This window comes from Gymnoscopelus braueri, assembly GCF_963280865.1.
Source record: "Gymnoscopelus braueri genome assembly, chromosome: 23".
NCBI lineage: Eukaryota > Metazoa > Chordata > Actinopteri > Myctophiformes > Myctophidae > Gymnoscopelus > Gymnoscopelus braueri.
Window position 1 is genome coordinate 5,914,466 of NC_137625.1, and position 19,672 is coordinate 5,934,137.

The 19,672-nt window shown below is 40.6% G+C and overlaps 1 protein-coding gene across 1 annotated transcript in view; it reads left to right on the forward strand.

Annotated features, from left to right (window-relative positions):
- Positions 1-8,310: 8,310 nt before the first annotated feature.
- Positions 8,311-19,672, forward strand: part of LOC308079816 (kinesin-like protein KIF21A) — an 80,165-nt gene continuing 68,803 nt past the window's right edge. Inside the window, exon 1 of the mRNA XM_080421421.1 lies at positions 8,311-8,604. Within this exon, the coding sequence (XP_080277547.1) occupies positions 8,552-8,604 (53 nt within the window). The 5' untranslated portion in view covers positions 8,311-8,551. The remainder of the gene's footprint in view (positions 8,605-19,672) is intronic.

Consider the following 19,672-nt stretch of genomic DNA (forward strand, 5'->3'; position numbering starts at 1 on the left):
CTAAATCAGTAGTTCTCAAACTTTTTCGTGCCAAGGACCCCGAAATCATTCACTTTCACGATTTTTTCAAAATATCAGATATACAAGCTTGTTAGCTTGTGCAGTATATGCTATTTTTGAGAACCAATGTTCTAAATCCTAAGAGTTTTCTGAAAAACCCGACGTGTTTCGTTGACAGTCACCGGATTATGCTGCAGGAACAATTATACAGTAAATGCAATGTTTTGTAGTGTTGTGAGGTTAACGTGTTCTGAGTCCAATAACATTTCATAGCAACGCTGAGGTTTGTGCGTTTGAAAGTGGTGCCTTTCGCTCGAGATCGGATAATAATTTGCTGCTTTGTTATTTATTGTATTTACACAAAATAGACATTTCTCTTTGGTCCAAGGCACCGTTCCCCCGCTGATGCAAATCGATATGAATGAAATGGTCGATACATTTCTCCCCAAAAACGTCTGGGCAGGGGTGGAACAGTTATTCAAACTAATTGATTTTAATGAATCTGGGGGAGGGGGGGATTTCCGAAATTACATATTGTTACATTTTCTAAAATAGCTAATCAACAACACATTGTGAGCTTGTAAATTGGATTTTATTTTATTTTTTAATGCTATTTTTAGGTTGTAAGACTAAGTCAAAATGTATGGTTTTGTACTTTCCATACGAAATGGAAAGCGAGATGCACTGCCATTTTGTTCCCGGCCTGGATTACTTTGATCAAGAAAGTCCAAGGCACTCTTCTTAGGAGAAAAAAAGCTCACAACGCTCACACGCTGTGATGCATTGTGAGCTTGTAGATCTGCTATTTGCGGTACAAATCATGCGTTCGCCCCGGTACACATCATATCGTAGTGTTTTCTAAAATCAAATCTATCTATTTCGGCCTTTCACCTCACCAAAACATTCAGAACTAGCAATGTTTTTTATGGCTGTGTGTTGAAGGATTCGTGTAGAATTTTCCGACCCCCAAAATATCACAAGTTTCACAAGTTCACTGCTTCGGCCAGTCGGTGAATCACATCATCGCCAGAGCAGTTTGAGCTCTAACCACATGAACCCTCTATTCTAGTCCGTTACTTTTTTCCCCTCTACACACCAAATCTCTTCACCGAAAATAGCGGATCTATAAGCTCACAACACGTCACTATGTGGCGCGTTGTAGATAGAGCTTGTATATCTGCTATTTTCAAAATATCTTGAGTAGAGACCATTACCCATGGTGGCTGGTAGTTGTGGATTGTTAACATGCATTTGTGGATCAAGATGCTTATTTTCAGTAAGCATCAGCTTTTAGTGATGGGGGGAGACTTCGAGTAAAGGCCAGACCACACCAATGCAAGGAGTCGCATTGGTGTGGACTGGCCTTTAAAGAGATCTCAAGTGTGGGAATGTTTTCAGCAAGAGGAAAACGTTCCCATCACACAGATCACTCTGGCCCAGTTCCACAGTCCCCTCTTTACAGACTGACTTGAACGTGCATTCACGTTAAGTCAGTGGGAGCCTAGGGCTGTGTTCATTGTCAAAGCATTACGTTTGTGAGGGCTCTGGCGGAGCCCTTTATGCACCGTTTTCCGTAAGTCTGCATCGATGCAGACTCTGCCTAAGGGAATTACCCACAATTCGTGGCGTTATAACATTAGATACCTGGGTATCCTCCAAATTTCAATCATTAAGTATGCAAAGCAGTCACGCAGCCCTGTTGGACAACAAACAGCAGTGCTTTCTCACCGTTCTCAAAGAGAGACAGAATGGAGGAAATGTACAGTAACTATTTAGTACAAATGAGGGACAAGAGATAAGAAATGTGTAGAGTAAGTATATACAAATATTATACAAACCCAATATCTAAATACAAATCAAAATGAGCAGAATAACCTAAATGGAATAATACTAATAACAAACACTCACAGCCTTTAAAAGGACAGTAAGAGTTTTAAAAGTAATGGAAAAGTGTCATGGATGAAGCTGAAGCATTCGTCTTGAAAGTGCTGTCCCATTCCTTGGATACCTTTTGGAACCCTCTCACACTCAAGCACATCCCAGGGTTCAGGGCTTAAGTCTTTAGGGAGGACAACGGTATTCGGGCCACTGACATGACCCCATGCACACATCACCTAATTTCTAACAGAACCATGCGAACAAACCAATCAATCAATAAATCAATCAGTCAGTCAGTATAGTTTTATTTGTATCGCATAATTCATAGGAAAGAAATAAAGTTCCGTCAAACAGACATTCAAACTCATAAATAATGCATCTCTTGCACAGGCTGAATCTGTGCAAGAGGAAATTCTAGTTGTATCAAGAGAGACATGCCATGTTTGCTCACTCAGGCAACATATTGGAACAGTGCGGTATGAGTCATCTCTGTGGTCTACTGCCATCTAGTGGATACATTTAGTATATAACGTTTCTTTGTTTTTTTAAAATCAATATTGCAATCGATTGCAGTGACACCATTATTTCTGCATTTACTTGATGGCCAGACAGGGAGATGTGTGTTAATCAGAAACACCCTAAAGAATTAGATGTACTCTCATGCCTAAGTGTGTGATCGCCCAGCGTGTTTTTTGGGGGGGACAGATGTGCTGGTGTTGCGTAATCTGCGTATATGAGTGCAGGTCGCAGGTTAGGCGTGGGTGACAAACCTAAACCAAAAAAACTATAGCCTTGTGCTTTGTTGAACAAATATAATGAGTCCAGTGGAGCTAGCAAAGCTGACCATAACAAACTGTGTGCTTTCTAGATGCACGCACGCGCACACACATACACACACACACACACACACACACACACACACACACACACACACACACACACACAGTGCAGTACACAGCTCTTGGTTGTGTAGACAAATATAACACACTCTGCTTTTGAACGTAGAGCTCCCGGTCAACTTAAGTATATAGGGTTTTAAGCGGTTAACAAACAGCATAGTGCAGTACGTCGGTTACCAGAAACGTATCCAAAGTTAGTAGGGAGGAGGTTAATTTCAGAAATGTGGTTATGTGTCCATGTTACTGTGGTGTCTTTACAGTATTTCCTGTGGTTGTTCAGACGTCGTGTCCTGAACATAGACCGGACAGACACTGGCTCTCGTATCACACTGAATCACATGGGCAAGCGAACAGGTCACATGATCCGAAGTCAAGTGTTCTGTAGATGGGAGAGGTCATATTTAACTCATTCATAAAGCACCCCGAAAGTCCCGAAAGACTAATCCTACATTGCCAAATAAGTTGCTGATGCATGAGTGATTTTCATGTAAAAGAACAACAACAACGAAAAACCCTTACAATTAGCTGTTTTGCAAAAATCTCCATCAGTTGCATTTCATTTCTGCTGTAATCCCAGTAATTTGAATATGTCATATATCATTGTATAGATTGCCTGGTAATGATATTCAGGGCAGACATGGACATACTCAGTCTACAACAGATGTGGAAATGACTTCAATGCATTGATCCAGCAGTGGCTCTCGCACACAAGAGTGAGCGCACGGGGAAGCAGTCGCAGGTTCAGTGTCTTGCTCAGGGGACAGTTAACCAGGCGACACAAAGCCTGAAGGAATCGAACCGGGGACCTTCTGGCTCCCAGACGGCCGCCCTTCTCCGTTCTGTTCTCAAAGGATTTCCAGTGAATCGGCCTCGGACTGATACTGTGGGACGTCAGTACGCCTGCACACATGTAAAAAGAAAGAAAACGGTTCCCTGTTCTGCATATTACAGTAGGACTCTGTCACTGACACGCCCCAGCACGGCACAAGAGGGTTGACATGTTGTCGCTTCATTTGTACTCCATCGTGCGATGGTGCTGCACCAAAAAGAGTCGATCTACAAGCTCACAGCCGTTGTGAGCTTGTAGATCAGTGGTCTGTGAGCTCACGCTTGTGTGCGACACCGTCGTACGGCGAAGTATGAATGGGGCTTTAACGGTGTCTGCCTTGTGTTGGAGAACACTTGGTGGCAATATGGGTTGAACTGTTGACAAATGCACTGCTATCGTTTAACCAACGATAACGTTTGTTGTCTTAGATCAGTGTTCAGTGGATCCCAAACGTTTTCGCTCGAGACCCAAAAGATACATTTCATGTCTCTCCGGGACCCGGGGAACTAGTGAACGTAGCTGATCTACAAGCTCACAATGAGTTGCGATGCGACGAGTTGTGAGCTTGTAGATCCCACTACTTCTTAATTTTTTTTTTATATATGAAATTATTTAAAAAAAGGTTTGGATTGTTTTTTGAAAACATTTTTTTTTCTTTTTTCGTTGCCCGCGACCCAAAAATGGGTCCCGACCCACTGTTTGGGAAACACTTGTTTTAGACAAACGAATAGAAAAGGCAGTAAGTGTCATGTTTTAAATATGTAATTAGTTATCTAACTACAATAGCTGTACAGACTTGTATAAAAATGCTCATGCATGTCAAGGTTGAATGACTCAACTCAACTCCATGTTATTTCTTAGTTTGGGTCCCATTAAGATTGGTTGAAAGTTGTGTTGTGTGAGACTTGTTTCCCTTCTTCACAGCAAAAAAAATCTTAAGTGTTAATTGAACTCTGAGACTGTACAAAGGGATACATTAACACTGAGCATTTTCCTGTGTCGGGAGAGTTATTTTCTGAACTCCCATTAAGCCTAATTGTGGTTCTCAAACCATTTCATGTCAAGGACCCCCAAATTGATATGTATTCCACGGAGCCCCATATGAAAAGGTTTTGTGCCAGGGACCCTCCCAGAAGAGAAGATTTATGTGAAAAAATAAAAAAAATAAAAAAGTATTCTCCAAGAATTTTGAATTTTCCAAACATTTTCGATATTTTTCAAATATTTTCAACAATAGCAGATGTACAAGCTCGCAGCGCGGCACTAAGCGCAGTGAGCTTGTAGATCTGCTATTTTCAATGGCCAACATATTATTGGATAAAGTGGTTAAATCATACTTAGATGTGTGCAGCGCGATGCTGTGTGAGCTTGTAGATCTGCTATTTTTGGTATGTGACACAGCCTCGCACAACTAAGTAAGTATACATCATTCTTTAGACTCCCCCGGTCTCCTGAAGAACAATATGTACATTTATTTTATTATTTTTTTAAGATCATTCTACATGAACTGGAGACTAAATTGATTCAAATAAAAATAGGATTTCAAAAGCATGGTGTCTCATATTTTTTTATCTCAGTGGATGATGTGTATTATATTTATTTTGACACTTGAAAGGGTTAGCTGAAATGCTATAACAACTGACAGACAGATGACACAGATATCACACAGGGTTCATCGCCATGCTGGCTTATGGTGTGACATTTTTATTTTTGCCATGGACATACAAAATGGATAGACAAATAAAGAACTAGCCCTAAAAAATTACCATTGTAGGTTTTTTTTATTTATTGATTGAATACTTTATTAGCAGTTTGCAAAAACAAGGCACGGTGGAGATTTATACAAAAGAATAACCCAGATAAGCCCTCAGGGCTTGTTTCCATTAAGGTCCTGTGTATTCAATTCATCGAGACATTTAAAAAGAAACAATAATATACAATAATATGCAAAAAAGAACATCACATATATGAGTAGTTATAAGAAATATATGTAAGTGCTCTTTTAGAGCGTTTTTTAAGGAGAGTTATGCCTGTTGGTAGGGCATTCCACATTCTGGCGGCATAGCAGTAGAACGAATTTGACCAAATTTTTGTCAATGGGGCTCCTTCTGGTGTCCTCCTGTGTGTGTCTTTTACGCTTTTGAAGTAGTCTGACAGGTACATGGGCTTGTAGATAAGCTTTATTTATTTTTTTAAATTAAAGTGGTGTAACGTTGGCCATTCATGGATGACGTGTATTTTGTACAACAGTGGTTCTCAAAGTGGGGTCCGGGGACCCCCAGGGGTCCTTGAGGGGGTTCCAGGGGGTCCCCAGCAAAATGTGTTAATAGAGCCTAGTTTTTTTTTTCAAATAGCCAATATATTATAGACATAGGCTATTTTCCAAAAATCTTGGAAGTATGTGAAACATTTGTAATATTTTCGAATATTTTCAGATGGGGGTCTGCTGCCAAATGCATATTAATGTGTGGTTCCTTGCAGTGGTGGAAAGTAACTAAGTACATTTACTCAAGTGCTGTACTTAAGTACAATGTTGAGGTATTTTTACTTTACTGGGGTATTTCCAATTTTCAGTACTTTTACTTCTACTCCACTACTACTTCTACTTTTGTACTTTTACTCAAGTAAATTTTGAATACCAAACTCTTACTTGTAACATGACTATTTCTACATTGTGGTATTGATACTTTTACTTAAGTAAAAAAATTTAGAGCTTCTTCCACCACTGGTTCCTTGATATGAAACGTTTGAGAACCAATTCCCTGCGCGCCTATGGCAAGCCGTTTTAACATTTAATAGCTAGACTGCATAATAGATATCTATAATTCAGTTCTTCCTAGTCAAAACTAACGTTTTGGATATTCATAATGACATTCCTCCTAGGAGGAACTGTCATTTGAGATATCCGAAACGTCATTCTTCCTAGGAGGAATGACGTCACTTTTCCCATTCATGTGTATTGGGCTTTTAGTTTCGGATATCCGTAACTGCATTCTGTATATCTATAACCAACATTCTGGATATCTGCAATAGAATTCTTACTAGGAGGATCTACTCTTTCAGATATCTACAATGCAGTTCTTACTAGGACAAACTACCATTTTAGATATCCAAAATGACGTCATTTTAGATATCCAAAATTACGTAATTTAAAGGGGAGGGGGGGGGGGAGCCTTATTGTACAGTTTTCTCTCTTTTCATTCTTTTAATCATCAATTTTTACCGACATATGTATTATTTTCAAGCAAAGGACCTACTGTACACATGTCTGCTATGATAAACACAGTTTTTCAATTGATTGAACAGGGCGTGAGTTATTAAAACGAAAAAGGACGCTGTCCTATGTTAAAATTTAAGCCCATATGAGTCTCGAGATTCTAATGCCTCGTTACACTGCTAAAAAACGGCACTAAACAAATTTTCAATTATACTTCATTCACGTACCTGTTTAACATTGTTTTCATACCAAAGATGAAGACTATAACAGAACCATAACAAAAATAGTCACTATTTTAGTGTAAAGAGTCTATTATGTGGTCCTGTGATGGCATCATATAACCACACGATGGTGCCATACCCACGTATGGATGCTTAGTAGTAGTCATAATATTCAAGAAACACCTGTATCAGGGTAAACGTCTTGGGATCTACAAGCTCACAACATTTTGACCTTGTAGATCGGTTAGGAAGGGACAAAGTACAGACCCCTGTCAACGAAATATATCGGGTTAGGTCCAGTGGTGTAAAGTAACTAAGTAGGCTACATTTACTCAAGCACTACTTGAGTAAAAAATTGAGGTATTTTTTACTTTACTGGAGTATTTCCAATTTTCAGACGCCCCCTCAACCGGACCATCTCACCCCCTCCGTCAAGACTGCTAGTTAATAAAACAAAACTGGTTTCTGATACTTTTTAATTAATTATTCTTTCATATGACTGACCTTTCATTTCAAAATTGAAAAGCGATTACCTCTACCACCTAGAGTCACTTAATTGTATTGGTAAACAACTTCGTTGTAACCTTACACCGCCAAGTTGGTTGAGGTAAGGATACAACGAAATTGATTACCTATATAATTAAGTGACTCTAGGGGTAGCGCAAACCAAACTGAGCCGAGGAGGAGGAGTCCCGTGCAGCCAGGAGGAGGAGGAGGGAGGGGGGGGGGCTGGAGTGGGGCTCAGTGTTGCCATGTCGGCTTATTATAAGCGACTTTGGGCTTCTTTTTCTGTAAAGTCGCTTGTAAATATTGGTATTTGCGGGTTGAGTTTTTTTTGCGCTTGTTTCGAAAGTGTAGTTGCTTTTTTAGGCTTGCTTCCACATTTTTCAATTATTTAAACCAGTAGTTCTCAAATATTTTCATGAAAATATTTTGTGCCAGGGAGCTGGGAGCGTTTGTGTTGTTGGAATGTTTCAAAACATATTTCAAATATTCCACATTTTATTGCAAGAGTTTTTTTGAAAATAGCAGATCTACAAGCCCACAACAACCCGTCGCTGTGAGCTTGTGTTGCTAGTGTTGCTCATGTGATGTGACCCTTAAGTCGCTCCTTTTGGGCTTTGTTTTCATAGACCTGCTTTGCTTGTTTCTCTCGCAAACCTGGCAACGCTGAAGCGGGGCTCTGTCTGTGTGTCTCACAGCACAGAGACCAGCTAGACATGCGACCTCCAACGGACCGACGTGTTTTACATTATTATCAATATGCACCGCGCGCGCACAGGTGAAAGCAACGTCATCATATTGCTGCGAAAACATGTAAATTAATATTTACATACATTATCAGCCGTGTGTGTTCCTATATGAACGTGGAAGGAGGAGGGGGTGAGGAGGATAGTCTGATAGGTGATATAGTCTCTCCTCGTTAAGCCGATAAAGAGAGAGAAAGCCTGCTCGGGGACATCTGTCTATTTTTGAACCCGCGGGTTCATCCTCCGGGGGTGGCAACATGACGAGTGTCGGGGGACAGGATGAGAGCAGCACGGTGCGGGTCGCCCTCAGGTAAGGCTGTCTGTCTGTTAGCTCCATAAAGAACCTCTCACTCCGCTATACAGCTCCGAGATGAGGTTCTATGTCGTTACCTTCCAGAATCGGGTGAACGTCCGCCAAGGCTCCGCTGTTTACCCTTTTGTATACGTCGTATCCCAAAACTAATGGTAGATTCCAAGCCGCACGGATGTTTAAAGTTTGGTTCGGCGCATAAAATTTTAGGAACGGAGCGAAACTACCCGTTTAAATCGCTTATTTAGTCAGCCTGTGGCCATGTTTCCCATTCAACCCGGAAAACCCCCCTACGTCCGCTGCCAGTACTGCTCCCGGTTTGGCTACAATGGGAAACATGGCCACAGGCTGACTAAATAAGCGATTTAAACGGGTAGTTTCGCTCCGTTCCTAAAATTGTATGCGCCGAACCAAACTTTAAACATCCGTGCGGCTTGGAATCTACCATTAGTTTTGGGATACAACATATACAAAAGGGTAAACAGCGGAGCCTTGGCGGACGTTCACCCGATTCTGGAAGGTAACGACATAGAACCTCATCTCGGAGCTGTATAGCGGAGTGAGAGGTTCTTTATGGAGCTATCTGTCTGTGAGAGAGAGAGATGCGCCTCTCTCTCAGTCAGGGACACAATGCACTTGTTATTATTGTGATGTCCGTGTCGTGTGTCATTGATGATGATGTCCATTGGTGAGCTTGTAGATCGGCTACTTTCCGCAATGTTTATCTGTGGAACAGAGTCAAACTAAATGTAATAATGCCTCAACTCAAATATGATTATTGTTGGGGGGTCCCCATGGCAAATAGGGTTATTCGTATTTTTTTATTTCTCTGTCAGTCAAGGACAATGAATGTTATTATTGTGATGTCCATGTCATTATAAAGGCAACAATGATGCCACTATTGCATAATTGTGTGTGTGTGTGTGTGTGTGTGTGTGTGTGTGTGTGTGTGTGTGTGTGTGTGTGTGTGTGTGTGTGTGTGTGTGTGTGTGTGTGTGTGTGTGTGTGTGAATTGGGATTAGCCATATACCTTATTTTATTATTATTACTTTGTTTTGGGGACATACTTATTATTAATCTCAGTATGCATTTTAATGTAAAACCTGAGTTTGATCATCTCGTGTCAGCTTTAACAGCTCAATATCACAGTATATCCACTATGGTTTCACATCATGTGTCTCCTCTGTTGACATAGTGTGTGCTCTATATCAACAACACCTTAACCCATTCAATCCGGAACGCATGCTGTGTCATACTTTGGGCTATTCAAAAATAGCAGATCTACAAGCTCATAACGCGGCACAGAGTGCCGCACTGAGCTTGTAGATCTGCTATTTTTTAGAAAAATTGTGAAAATGTGTGCAAATCTTTGAATATATATATTTTTTTTTAACTCAAATCTTTGCTTCTAGGGGATTCTACAAATGTCTTCTAAATCACAGTTTTAAAAAAATATATATATATATGTTGCTCAATGTCAAGGACCACCCAAACTGATATGTATTTGTCCGTGGACCCCCCCCCCCCTATCTCAAATGATTTAGTTCCAGGGACCCAAAGACTCAAGTACTGTACTAAAGTAACATTTTTAGTATTTACATTTGTCAATACTTTTACTTCCACTCCACTACATCTCAGAGGCAAATATTGTACTTTTACTCCACTACAAGTATTTGAAAACTTTACGTTACTTTGTAGATTTGATTATTATTACAAAACATACATTAACCACTTCAACCTGTATACAGTTTGGCCATTTGAGCTTGTCACTCCGTGCCACGCTATGAGCTTGTAGATCTGCTATCTTTGAAAAATGGTGAACATTAATTTTGTGCAAATCTTTGAATCTATATATATATATATATGTATATATATATATATATATATATATATATATATATATAAACTGTTAGGATGTAGAAGACATTTTTGAATCAACCTCAGGTCTTATGGGTTATGGATGGATGATGGATGGATGATGGATGATGGATGGATGGAGGATGGATGGATGGATGGATGATGGATGGATGGATGGACTCCACACATCCCCCAGCTTGCCAGTTGCTCACAGCCTGACTGTATAAGTCAGTTTGACATACAGCAGAGTATATCTAATGATAATAATTCCACAATAATATACTGAAGGCCAGTGGTTCTCAACATGTGGGCCGGGACTTTAAGGACTTTTAAGACCTTAGAAAGAAAGAAAATAAATGAAAATTTCTGCATCAAAAGTAATCAACAAACTATGCTATAAAAACTGGTCAAACGTTGGCCAAATTGTCAAATAATATAAGAAAGAGGCAAACGTTTTGAAAATAGCTGATCTACATGCTCACAACGCCTCGCAACTGTGAGCTTGTAGATCGTCTATTTTCACAATATTTATCAATTTAGTCAAACTAAATGTAGTGCCTAAACTCAAATATGATTATTTCGGGCGGTCCCCAGGTTAAATATGATTATTTTGGGCGGTCCCCAGGTTAAATATGATTATTTCGGGCGGTCCCCAGGTTAAATATGATTATTTTGGGCGGTCCCCAGGTTAAATATGATTATTTTGGGCGGTCCCCAGGTTAAATATGATTATTTTGGCGGATCCCCAGGGACAGATATGATTATTTTGTGGGGTCCCCAGATCAAGTGTGATTATTTTGGTGGGTCGCGGCCTGAAAAGGTTGAGAACCACTGCTGTAGGCTATAATAACTAAGCAATACATAAATTGAAACAATGCATTGTCAGAGATACAGTGGTGAGAGGCGACAGGGGGATTGGATGTGTGCGAAAGACTATCTGAAATGTCATGTGAGCTAGATCGCTGCAAAAGAAGACGGGACAAAGACGCTGGCCTCTCATGTTTCTCTCTCTCTCTCTCTCTCGCTCTCTCACACACTCTCTCTCTCTCTCTCTCTCTCTCTCTCTCTCTCTCTCTCTCTCTCTCTCTCTCTCTGTCTCTCTTCCTTCTGTTACCGTGTGTTCAGACTTTGACCCAGAGCTCTGTTTACAAAGCCAACTTGGTATCCTTAGTCTTTCTTCTCTGGGTCTCTCTGCAGATAGACAGTGAGCTTGTGGTCAATTCGATCTTCATCCTGGAGCCTATAGCAATCAATTCAGCAGTAATGTTACCATTGAGCAATGAAGCTATACTGCATGGAGTTATGCTTACAATGGAATGTAGACCAGTTGTGCTCAAGGTGGGGACCGGGAACCTGCAGGGCTCCTTGAGGGGGGTTCTAGGGGGTCCCCACCAACATTTGTTAATTTAGCATCACGATCGGTTAAACCACTTTAACCCTGTTTTATAATTTGTCTATTTTCGATAAAAAATTAATTAAAAAACAAAAAACACATATTTTCTCTGGGGGTCCCTGACGCAAACTCTTTTCAGATGGGGGGTCCGCGGTCAAATACATGTTTGGCTGTCCTTGACAGAACCACAGAGATTTGACTTTCTAAGAGGACTTTCAAATTTGGACACACACACACACACACACACACCCCCACACACACACACACACACACACACACACACACACACACACACACACACACATTTCTATTACTATACTTGTGAGGATGTCAAAATATTAGGACGGCAACTTTTTAACCATTCCTCTGGTTTGGACCCCAAAAAATGTCCTCACAATTCTACTGTACTCATGGAGACATTTGGCCCTCACAAGTACTGTATAGTAATAGAACTGCACGCACGCACGCATGCACACTCATGTTAGCATGTCCACACACACACACACACACACGCTCAATGCACAAATTGGAACACAATCACAGCCTGTTGGTAATATGACAAGCGGTCTCACAGAGGAGTGTGTGTTCATGTGGAAATGTTGTGCCATTGTGTTCACACTGTACTCACAAAAAAAAAAAAAAAGCTCAAATGATGGGATAGCATCGCTGATTTGTGTCCATTCATTCATTCATTCATTCATTCATTCATTCATTTGATGGGGCAGCTACTGAGGACATTGGTTGGCCTCCAAAAATACCCACATTTAGGCAGTGGTGGAAAAAGTACTCAAATTCTCTACTTAAGTAAAAGTACCAATACTGCAATATAAAAATACTCTGTTACAAGTAAAAGTCCAGAATTCAAAATGTACTTGAAAAAAAGTACAAAAGTATTGGCATCAAAATGTACTTAAAGTACCAAAAGTAAAAGTACTAAATATTTGAAAATAGCAGATCTACAAGCTCACAACGCGACGCGTTGTGAGCTTGTCGATCGGCTATTTTCAAATAGCCTATGTATAAAATAGGGCTAAAGTGGTTCATGTGTGTTTCATAATATCATCATTTATATCTGAAAAGTAACTAGTAACTAAAGTTTTCAAATAATTGTAGTGGAGTAAAAGTACAATATTTGCCTCTGAGATGTAGTGAGTAGAAGTAAAAGTATTGGAAATTGGAAATACTCAAGTAAAGTACAAATACCTCAAAATTGTACTTAATTACAGTACTTGAGTAAATGTACTTAGTTACTTTACACCACTGCATTTAGGACTAGTTACATATATCGTCTCTTTTCGGGTGGAAACCTCACACTGTATGTACCAAAACTGTGACTTTTCAGCATTCAAATTCAAAAATAGCGAAAGTAGCAGATCTACGATAGTCTAGATGGCAAGTGGGGTCCACGCGCATAGGGTGGATTTAAAAAAAATCCTCTTAATCCTTGAAGTGTGTGTTTTAAGATTCTGCCAGGTGACAGGCTGAAATAATGTCCCATGGGGTTCATTTTTAACCCTTAAAAAAAAAAAAAAACGGCGCGCTGGGGGGTGTGTTCTGGCGCTGGGGGCGTGTTCTCTCCTCCGCGTCATCAGTGCTCATACCCTAGGTGGGGTTGGCGAAAGGGCCTTTCTGTGTGCACGATCATCAGTGTATTCTGGATTGTATGTGTTTTTCAGACATTTAACCACTTAATACTTAGTAAACTTGATCTCTCACTCTGTACACGTTTTGAGCTCGTAGATCGGCTATTTTCACTATTTTAGAAAATGTTTGAAAATATATGGACATTTTTGGGCGGTGAAACCGCCCCTATAAGTGAGGTTTGGAAATGTGTACAATTATCTTGGGCAGTGAAACCGCCCCTATAAGTGAGGTTTGGAAATTTGTACAATTATCCTGCGCTGTGATTGGCCAATCACAATCTATTCAGGACTGTGATTGGCCAGTGTCACATGACACATGTGCATAGCCCTATATAAGAAACCATTAATTTGTTTTTTTAAAGTTATGGTTTTGTCCATCATAAAGAGTGTTTCAATAAATGTATTTATCTTTTGTACATGATTGGTTGACTCCATTCAGTATTGTGATTAGCTAGCAAGACACCGCCCACTTCACACAGGGTGTGATATTTAACATGGTAATGATTATGACGATTCTCTTTTTTAGCAGAAATAGCTGATCTACACTAGCTTACACTAGATCTGCTATTTCTGGTGTTTTTTTTCAATATTTTAAAATGTTCAACTAGGAAACAATTATGACGATTATGCAAAAATAATTGCCATTATCTCAAATAATTGCCACGATCATTATGTAGAGATTATGTAGCCCGAACAATCGTGACAGGCCCAGTGACACCCTGGTCAACGCCCTCCAAGCGTCCTGCACTCTTCTCCATAGACATATAAAGGTAGACGCCTCATTCGGCTCTGAAGCGTCTGTATCTCGGGCGCGCTTCCTGCTTCCGCAGGGCTGCCGTGTGCGTCACACACGCGGAAGTTCGGTAGGCCAATCAGAGGCAGGTGGGGGCGTTTTTTTTTGTAACCCAGCTCTTAACCCTTTAAGACCTGAGAAGATTCTAGAAATGTCTTCTAAATCCTAAAAAAAAATTGAAAAAAAACCCACTTTTTTTTTTCCTCGAATTTTCAAAAATAGCAGATCTACAAGTTCATAGCGCGGCACTCGGTGCCGCGCTATGAACTTGTATATCTGCTATTTTTGAATAGCCTAAAGAAATCTAAAGTGACACAGATGCGTTCCAGGTATCAATGGGTTAACCCAGCTCTTAACCCTTTGAGAGGCAGCAGCTGACAGCTGTGCGCAGCATCTAGTTAGTTGGAACTTGGCAAACTCCACACTCTATTTGTGAAATTCAAATAAGAGACATGGTCCTTTTTCATATCAAGGTCCATTATTTATTCAGCATTTGAGTCACGGAACACCGTTTGATAAGCTTTAGCCTCTCACACCCAAAACGTAGAATATGTTATCGTTCGATAAGCTGTTGTCAAAATAACAATTGTTTACGTTCTCTAATTGTGTACTTGTTTAGTAAGTAATGCAGATGTTTAACAATTTGACTCTTGACAGTGTGAAATGTTATACTCAAGATTTAAAGATCTATAAGGGTCCATTTGGTTATTATCAACTCTCCATCATTTAGCTGGGTACCACCTGGAACCCCCTCAAGGACCACTGGTGGTTCCCGGACCACTGGTTGAGAACCATTGCACTGACAAGTCCCGGAAAAGACGCACTGTGATTGGCCAGTAGTCAACGCACTGTGAGCGCTGTGATTGGCCAGTAGTCACTTTGAGTGACAGGTTCCCTGCGGAAGACGGAAGAGCCGCCGTGTATTGCGATACAAGTCGCCCCAATGAACTGCAGAGGCCAATGAGGTATCTAGGTTTCTAATATCTATGCTCTTCTCCCTACCTGGCTCCCTCCCCAGCTGTGGAATTGACCTGCACCTGGCCCCCCAGTCAGAACTGCACACTCACTCCTCATGTTCCACCACAGGCTGAAAACTCACCTCTGCAGACTCAGACAGAGCAGGGGTCATCAACAGACGTTTTTTCTTCAGGCCAAGGACCCCCTAGCTGAGAGAGAGAGAGATGAAGCAGGGACCCCCCCACTACATATTGTATAAAATAGTGTCGCAGATTAAACTTTTTCATAGATTTCATAGATAGCTTCACTGACTATTAGTGTTTTGGGAATTCATGTTTTTTTGTTTATTTCAGCAGACATTTAACCAGTAATACCTGGAACACGCATCTGTGTCACTTTAGATTTCTTTGGCTATTCAAAAATAGCAGATCTACAAGCTCATAGCGCGGCACCGAGTGCCGCGCTATGAGCTTGTAGATCTGCTATTTTTGAAAATTCTTGAAAAAATATTTTTCCGATTTTTTTTTCTTCCAAAAAACTGTTAGGATTTAGAAAACATTTTTAAGAATTGCCTCAGGTCTTAATGGGTTAACCCTCAGTACTTAAACTTGACCTTTGGCTCTGTTGTTGTTTTTTCCCTCTACACCAAACCACTTTGCCGAAAGAGAATATTTTCGGCTAAAGTTCTCCTCAGTATAGAGATGCTAGGGTGCTAAGTGGTTAACCCATTAAGACCTGGAACTGTGTCATTTTTTGATTTGAGCTAAAAAAGCATTATTTTACACTTTGGGCTATTCAAAAATAGCAGATATACAAGCTCGTAGCGCGGCACCGAGTGCCGCGCTACGAGCTTGTAGATCTGCTATTTTTGAAAAATCGTGAAAATGTGTGCAAATCTTTTAATATATATATTTTTAAAGCGAACATTTTTAACTCAAATCTTTGCTTCTGGGGGTCCCTGGAACAACATATTTTGAAGGGGGTCCGTGGCCAAATACATAATTTTGGGGGTCCTTGACATGAAAAAGATTGAGCACCACTGATATAGAAACATACGTTTTTCAGAATACCGTTGAGCTTTATGTCTCAATGGGTTAATGTAAAAAAGAAAAATCCTATCACAAAAATATTTGGCGGGCCCCCCTGTAGTAGCTTTGAGGACCCGCCAGGGGTCCCGCCGGACCCCCTGTTGAAGACCCCCTGAGAGACAGAGAGACAGACTCCTCACCCTCCTCTTCAGATACACCCTTCCTCTCCTCTCTCTTACTCTCTCACACTGCTTGTCGCGTATTTAGATCGACGCTAGCTTACTTGTTTACATGCCATGCATGCTGTTTAGACCAGTGCTTCTCAAACTTTTTCCAAGTCAAGGACCCCCAAATTGAATGCATTTGGCCGCGGACCCCCCCATCTGAATAGAGTCTGTGCCATGGCATGGAGTTGGACCCCCAGAAGAGAACATTTGTGTTAAAAAATCTTCGCTTTTGAAAACAAAAATCTTCAAGAGTTTTCAAAAATATCTGCTATTTTTGAATAGCCAAAGTATGAAATATGGTTAAAGTGGTTAAAACGATTGTGACGCCACATTAACAACATTTTCTGGGGACCCCCTGGTACCCCACCAATGACCCCTGGGGGTCCCCGGACCCCACTTTGAGAACCAATTTATTTAGATAGCATGTGGTTTTAGACAGACGCTAGGTTTGATGTTTACCTGGTATCCTAGTTTCTTTGTCGCACTTGTTTGTTTTCTTTGCACTCTGTTTACATGGCATTGGCCCTGTTGTTTGATGACTAGGGGTCATGACATTTACAGTACTCTGATCTTATACTTTGTAAGCGGTGGTGGAAAGTAACTAAGTACATTTACTTAAGTGCTGTACTTAAGTACAATTTTGAGGCATTTGTACTTTACTGGAATATTTCCAATTTCCAATACTTTTACTTCCACTCCACTACATCTCAGAGGCAAATATTGTACTTTTACTCCACTCCAATCATTTGAAAACTTTAGTTACTAGCTACTTTGAAGGTTTTGAATATTATTACTAAACATACGTAACCACTTCAGCCCTATAGTACATTTCAGCCATTTGAAAATAGCCGATCTACAAGCTCACAATGCGTCGCATTGCAACGCATTGTGAGCTTGTAGATCTGCAATTTTCGGTTGTAGGTGTTTTAGCTAGTGATTTGTGGCTTGATTAATTGGCGTACAACATTCTAATCATCTCAAATCTGCTCCAGGGCAAAGGACTTTGATTGACACCTCCTCAGCACCGTTTTAACAGTTCAAGCAGTTGCAATTGTGTGTGTTGTTTTAGTAATGAAAGTGTGTGTGTGTGTGTGTGTGTGTGTGTGTGTGTGTGTGTGTGTGTGTGTGTGTGTGTGTGTGTGTGTGTGTGTGTGTGTGTGTGTGTGTGTGTGTGTGTGTGTGTGTGTGTGTGTGTGTGTGTGTGTGTGGCTTCCTGCCTCAGCCTGCTAGTCTAGAGCTGTCCCCCACCTGCATGTTCAAGGTGATAAAAGGACTCTTTGTACTTGTCATTCCTACTCTTTGCTAGTTGGAGGTAATGGATAGAGAGGTGCGTGTGCGTGCGTGTGTGTGTTGGGGGAGGTGTTAATTTTGTTAACTTAATACTGTGATGTTAGAAAGAGAAAGTGTGTTTGCGATGCATAATTGATTGTATGTTTTTTTTCTAGCTACAGTGAGATGATTTCCTAGGTTTTGGGAGGCTGTTGTGATGGCAGTATAGAGATGCAGGCTGATGTGACCTACAATATTACAGCCATTATGCTCGGCTGTCTTTCACTTTGAAGGATTTATGCACAGCCGAATGCATGCAGATGGGGCCTTTCTGCAAATTATGACACACACACACACACACACACACACACACACACACACACACACACACACACACACATACACAGATGGGCAATTATGTAAGCAAAACAAAAGAGAGTGTGTGTGTGTGTGTGTGTGTGTGTGTGTGTGTGTGTGTGTGTGTGTGTGTGTGTGTGTGTGTGTGTGTGTGTGTGTGTGTGTGTGTGTGTGTGTGTGTGTGTGTGTGTGTGTGTGTGTGTGTGTGTGTGTGTGTGTGTGTGTGTGTGTGTGTGTGTGTGGGAGAGAGAGGAAGGGTGATGCACATCTATGCATTTTGTGCACACTATAGGCGGCTTTCCATATACATGGACTTACCTAGCCCCACCCCACACCGCCCACCACAGCAACGGTTTCCACTACAATGAAGTGGGTAGAGTGGTGTGTAAGTGGTACTAAACTGGTGCCTAAAAAGTACCCAGTCTTGGGTAGGTCTGAGCTGGGCTAAGCGGGGCTAAAGCTGTGACGTATACGCTGCTGCTACTGATTGGTCGGCTCACAGCTGTGTCTGTCCACTCAGGTCTCTGTAAAATGTAAACACTACGGTAGCAGTGTTGCCATGTCCACTTATTATAAGCGACATTGGGCTTATTTTTCTGTAAAGTTGCTTGTAAATATTGGTAGTACTTTTACTCCACTACAATTATCTGAAAACGTATTAGTTACTAGTTACTAGTTACTTTTCAGATATAAATGATTACATTATAAAACATACATTAACCACTTAAGCCCTATTTTATACTTTTTTTTTATATTAGTTTTGCGAGTGGGGACTTTTGTGCAATGGAAACGCAAGACATTTTGAAGCGGTGCGGTGCGGTTCTGGACTGTACTGGACAGTGTCGTGCTTAAGCTGTGATGGAAAAAGGGCTAATATGGTACATATATTGTACATATCTAAACTAGAATTGGTTGCCTATACCCAGGGCTGTGTCTGTTGTGGGGTGCAGCCATCAGGGCCTGAGGAAGCTGCAAAAGTGAATGTGGTTTTGGAGGTGCACTCTACAGAGGCCCCTCTGTTATTCCAATTTGGGTATGATGATGTAATATTGAGTTTGTGATTGATAAAAAAATAATAAAAAAAAACATAAATAAATAAATAAATAAATAAATAAATAAATAGATAGATAGATAGATAGATAGATAGATAGATAGATAGATAGATAGATAAAAGCAATTAATAAAAATGTAATAATAAAAAAAAGCTAACAGTTTTTACTCAAATCTTTCTGGGGGTCCCTGGGACAAAACAAGTTTGAGAACCGCTGATATAGCGACGTAATTTTTTCCAGAAAACTGTTAGGATTTAGAAGACATTTTTTGAATCGGCCTCAGGTGTTAATGGGTTAAGGCAGTTACAGTCAAACGGTATGGAGTATCAACACCCTGTTGTGAATGGTCACTCACGAGACGAGACCATTAGTGCTTTTTATTTAGTGATTTGGTAAATCGCTTCTGCAATCAAACAGCAACGTGTAGCATTTGAGGCACCCCCTATGGGTGGAAGTGAAATCGCTTTTGGCTCTGCGTTTTTTTAGAGGCCC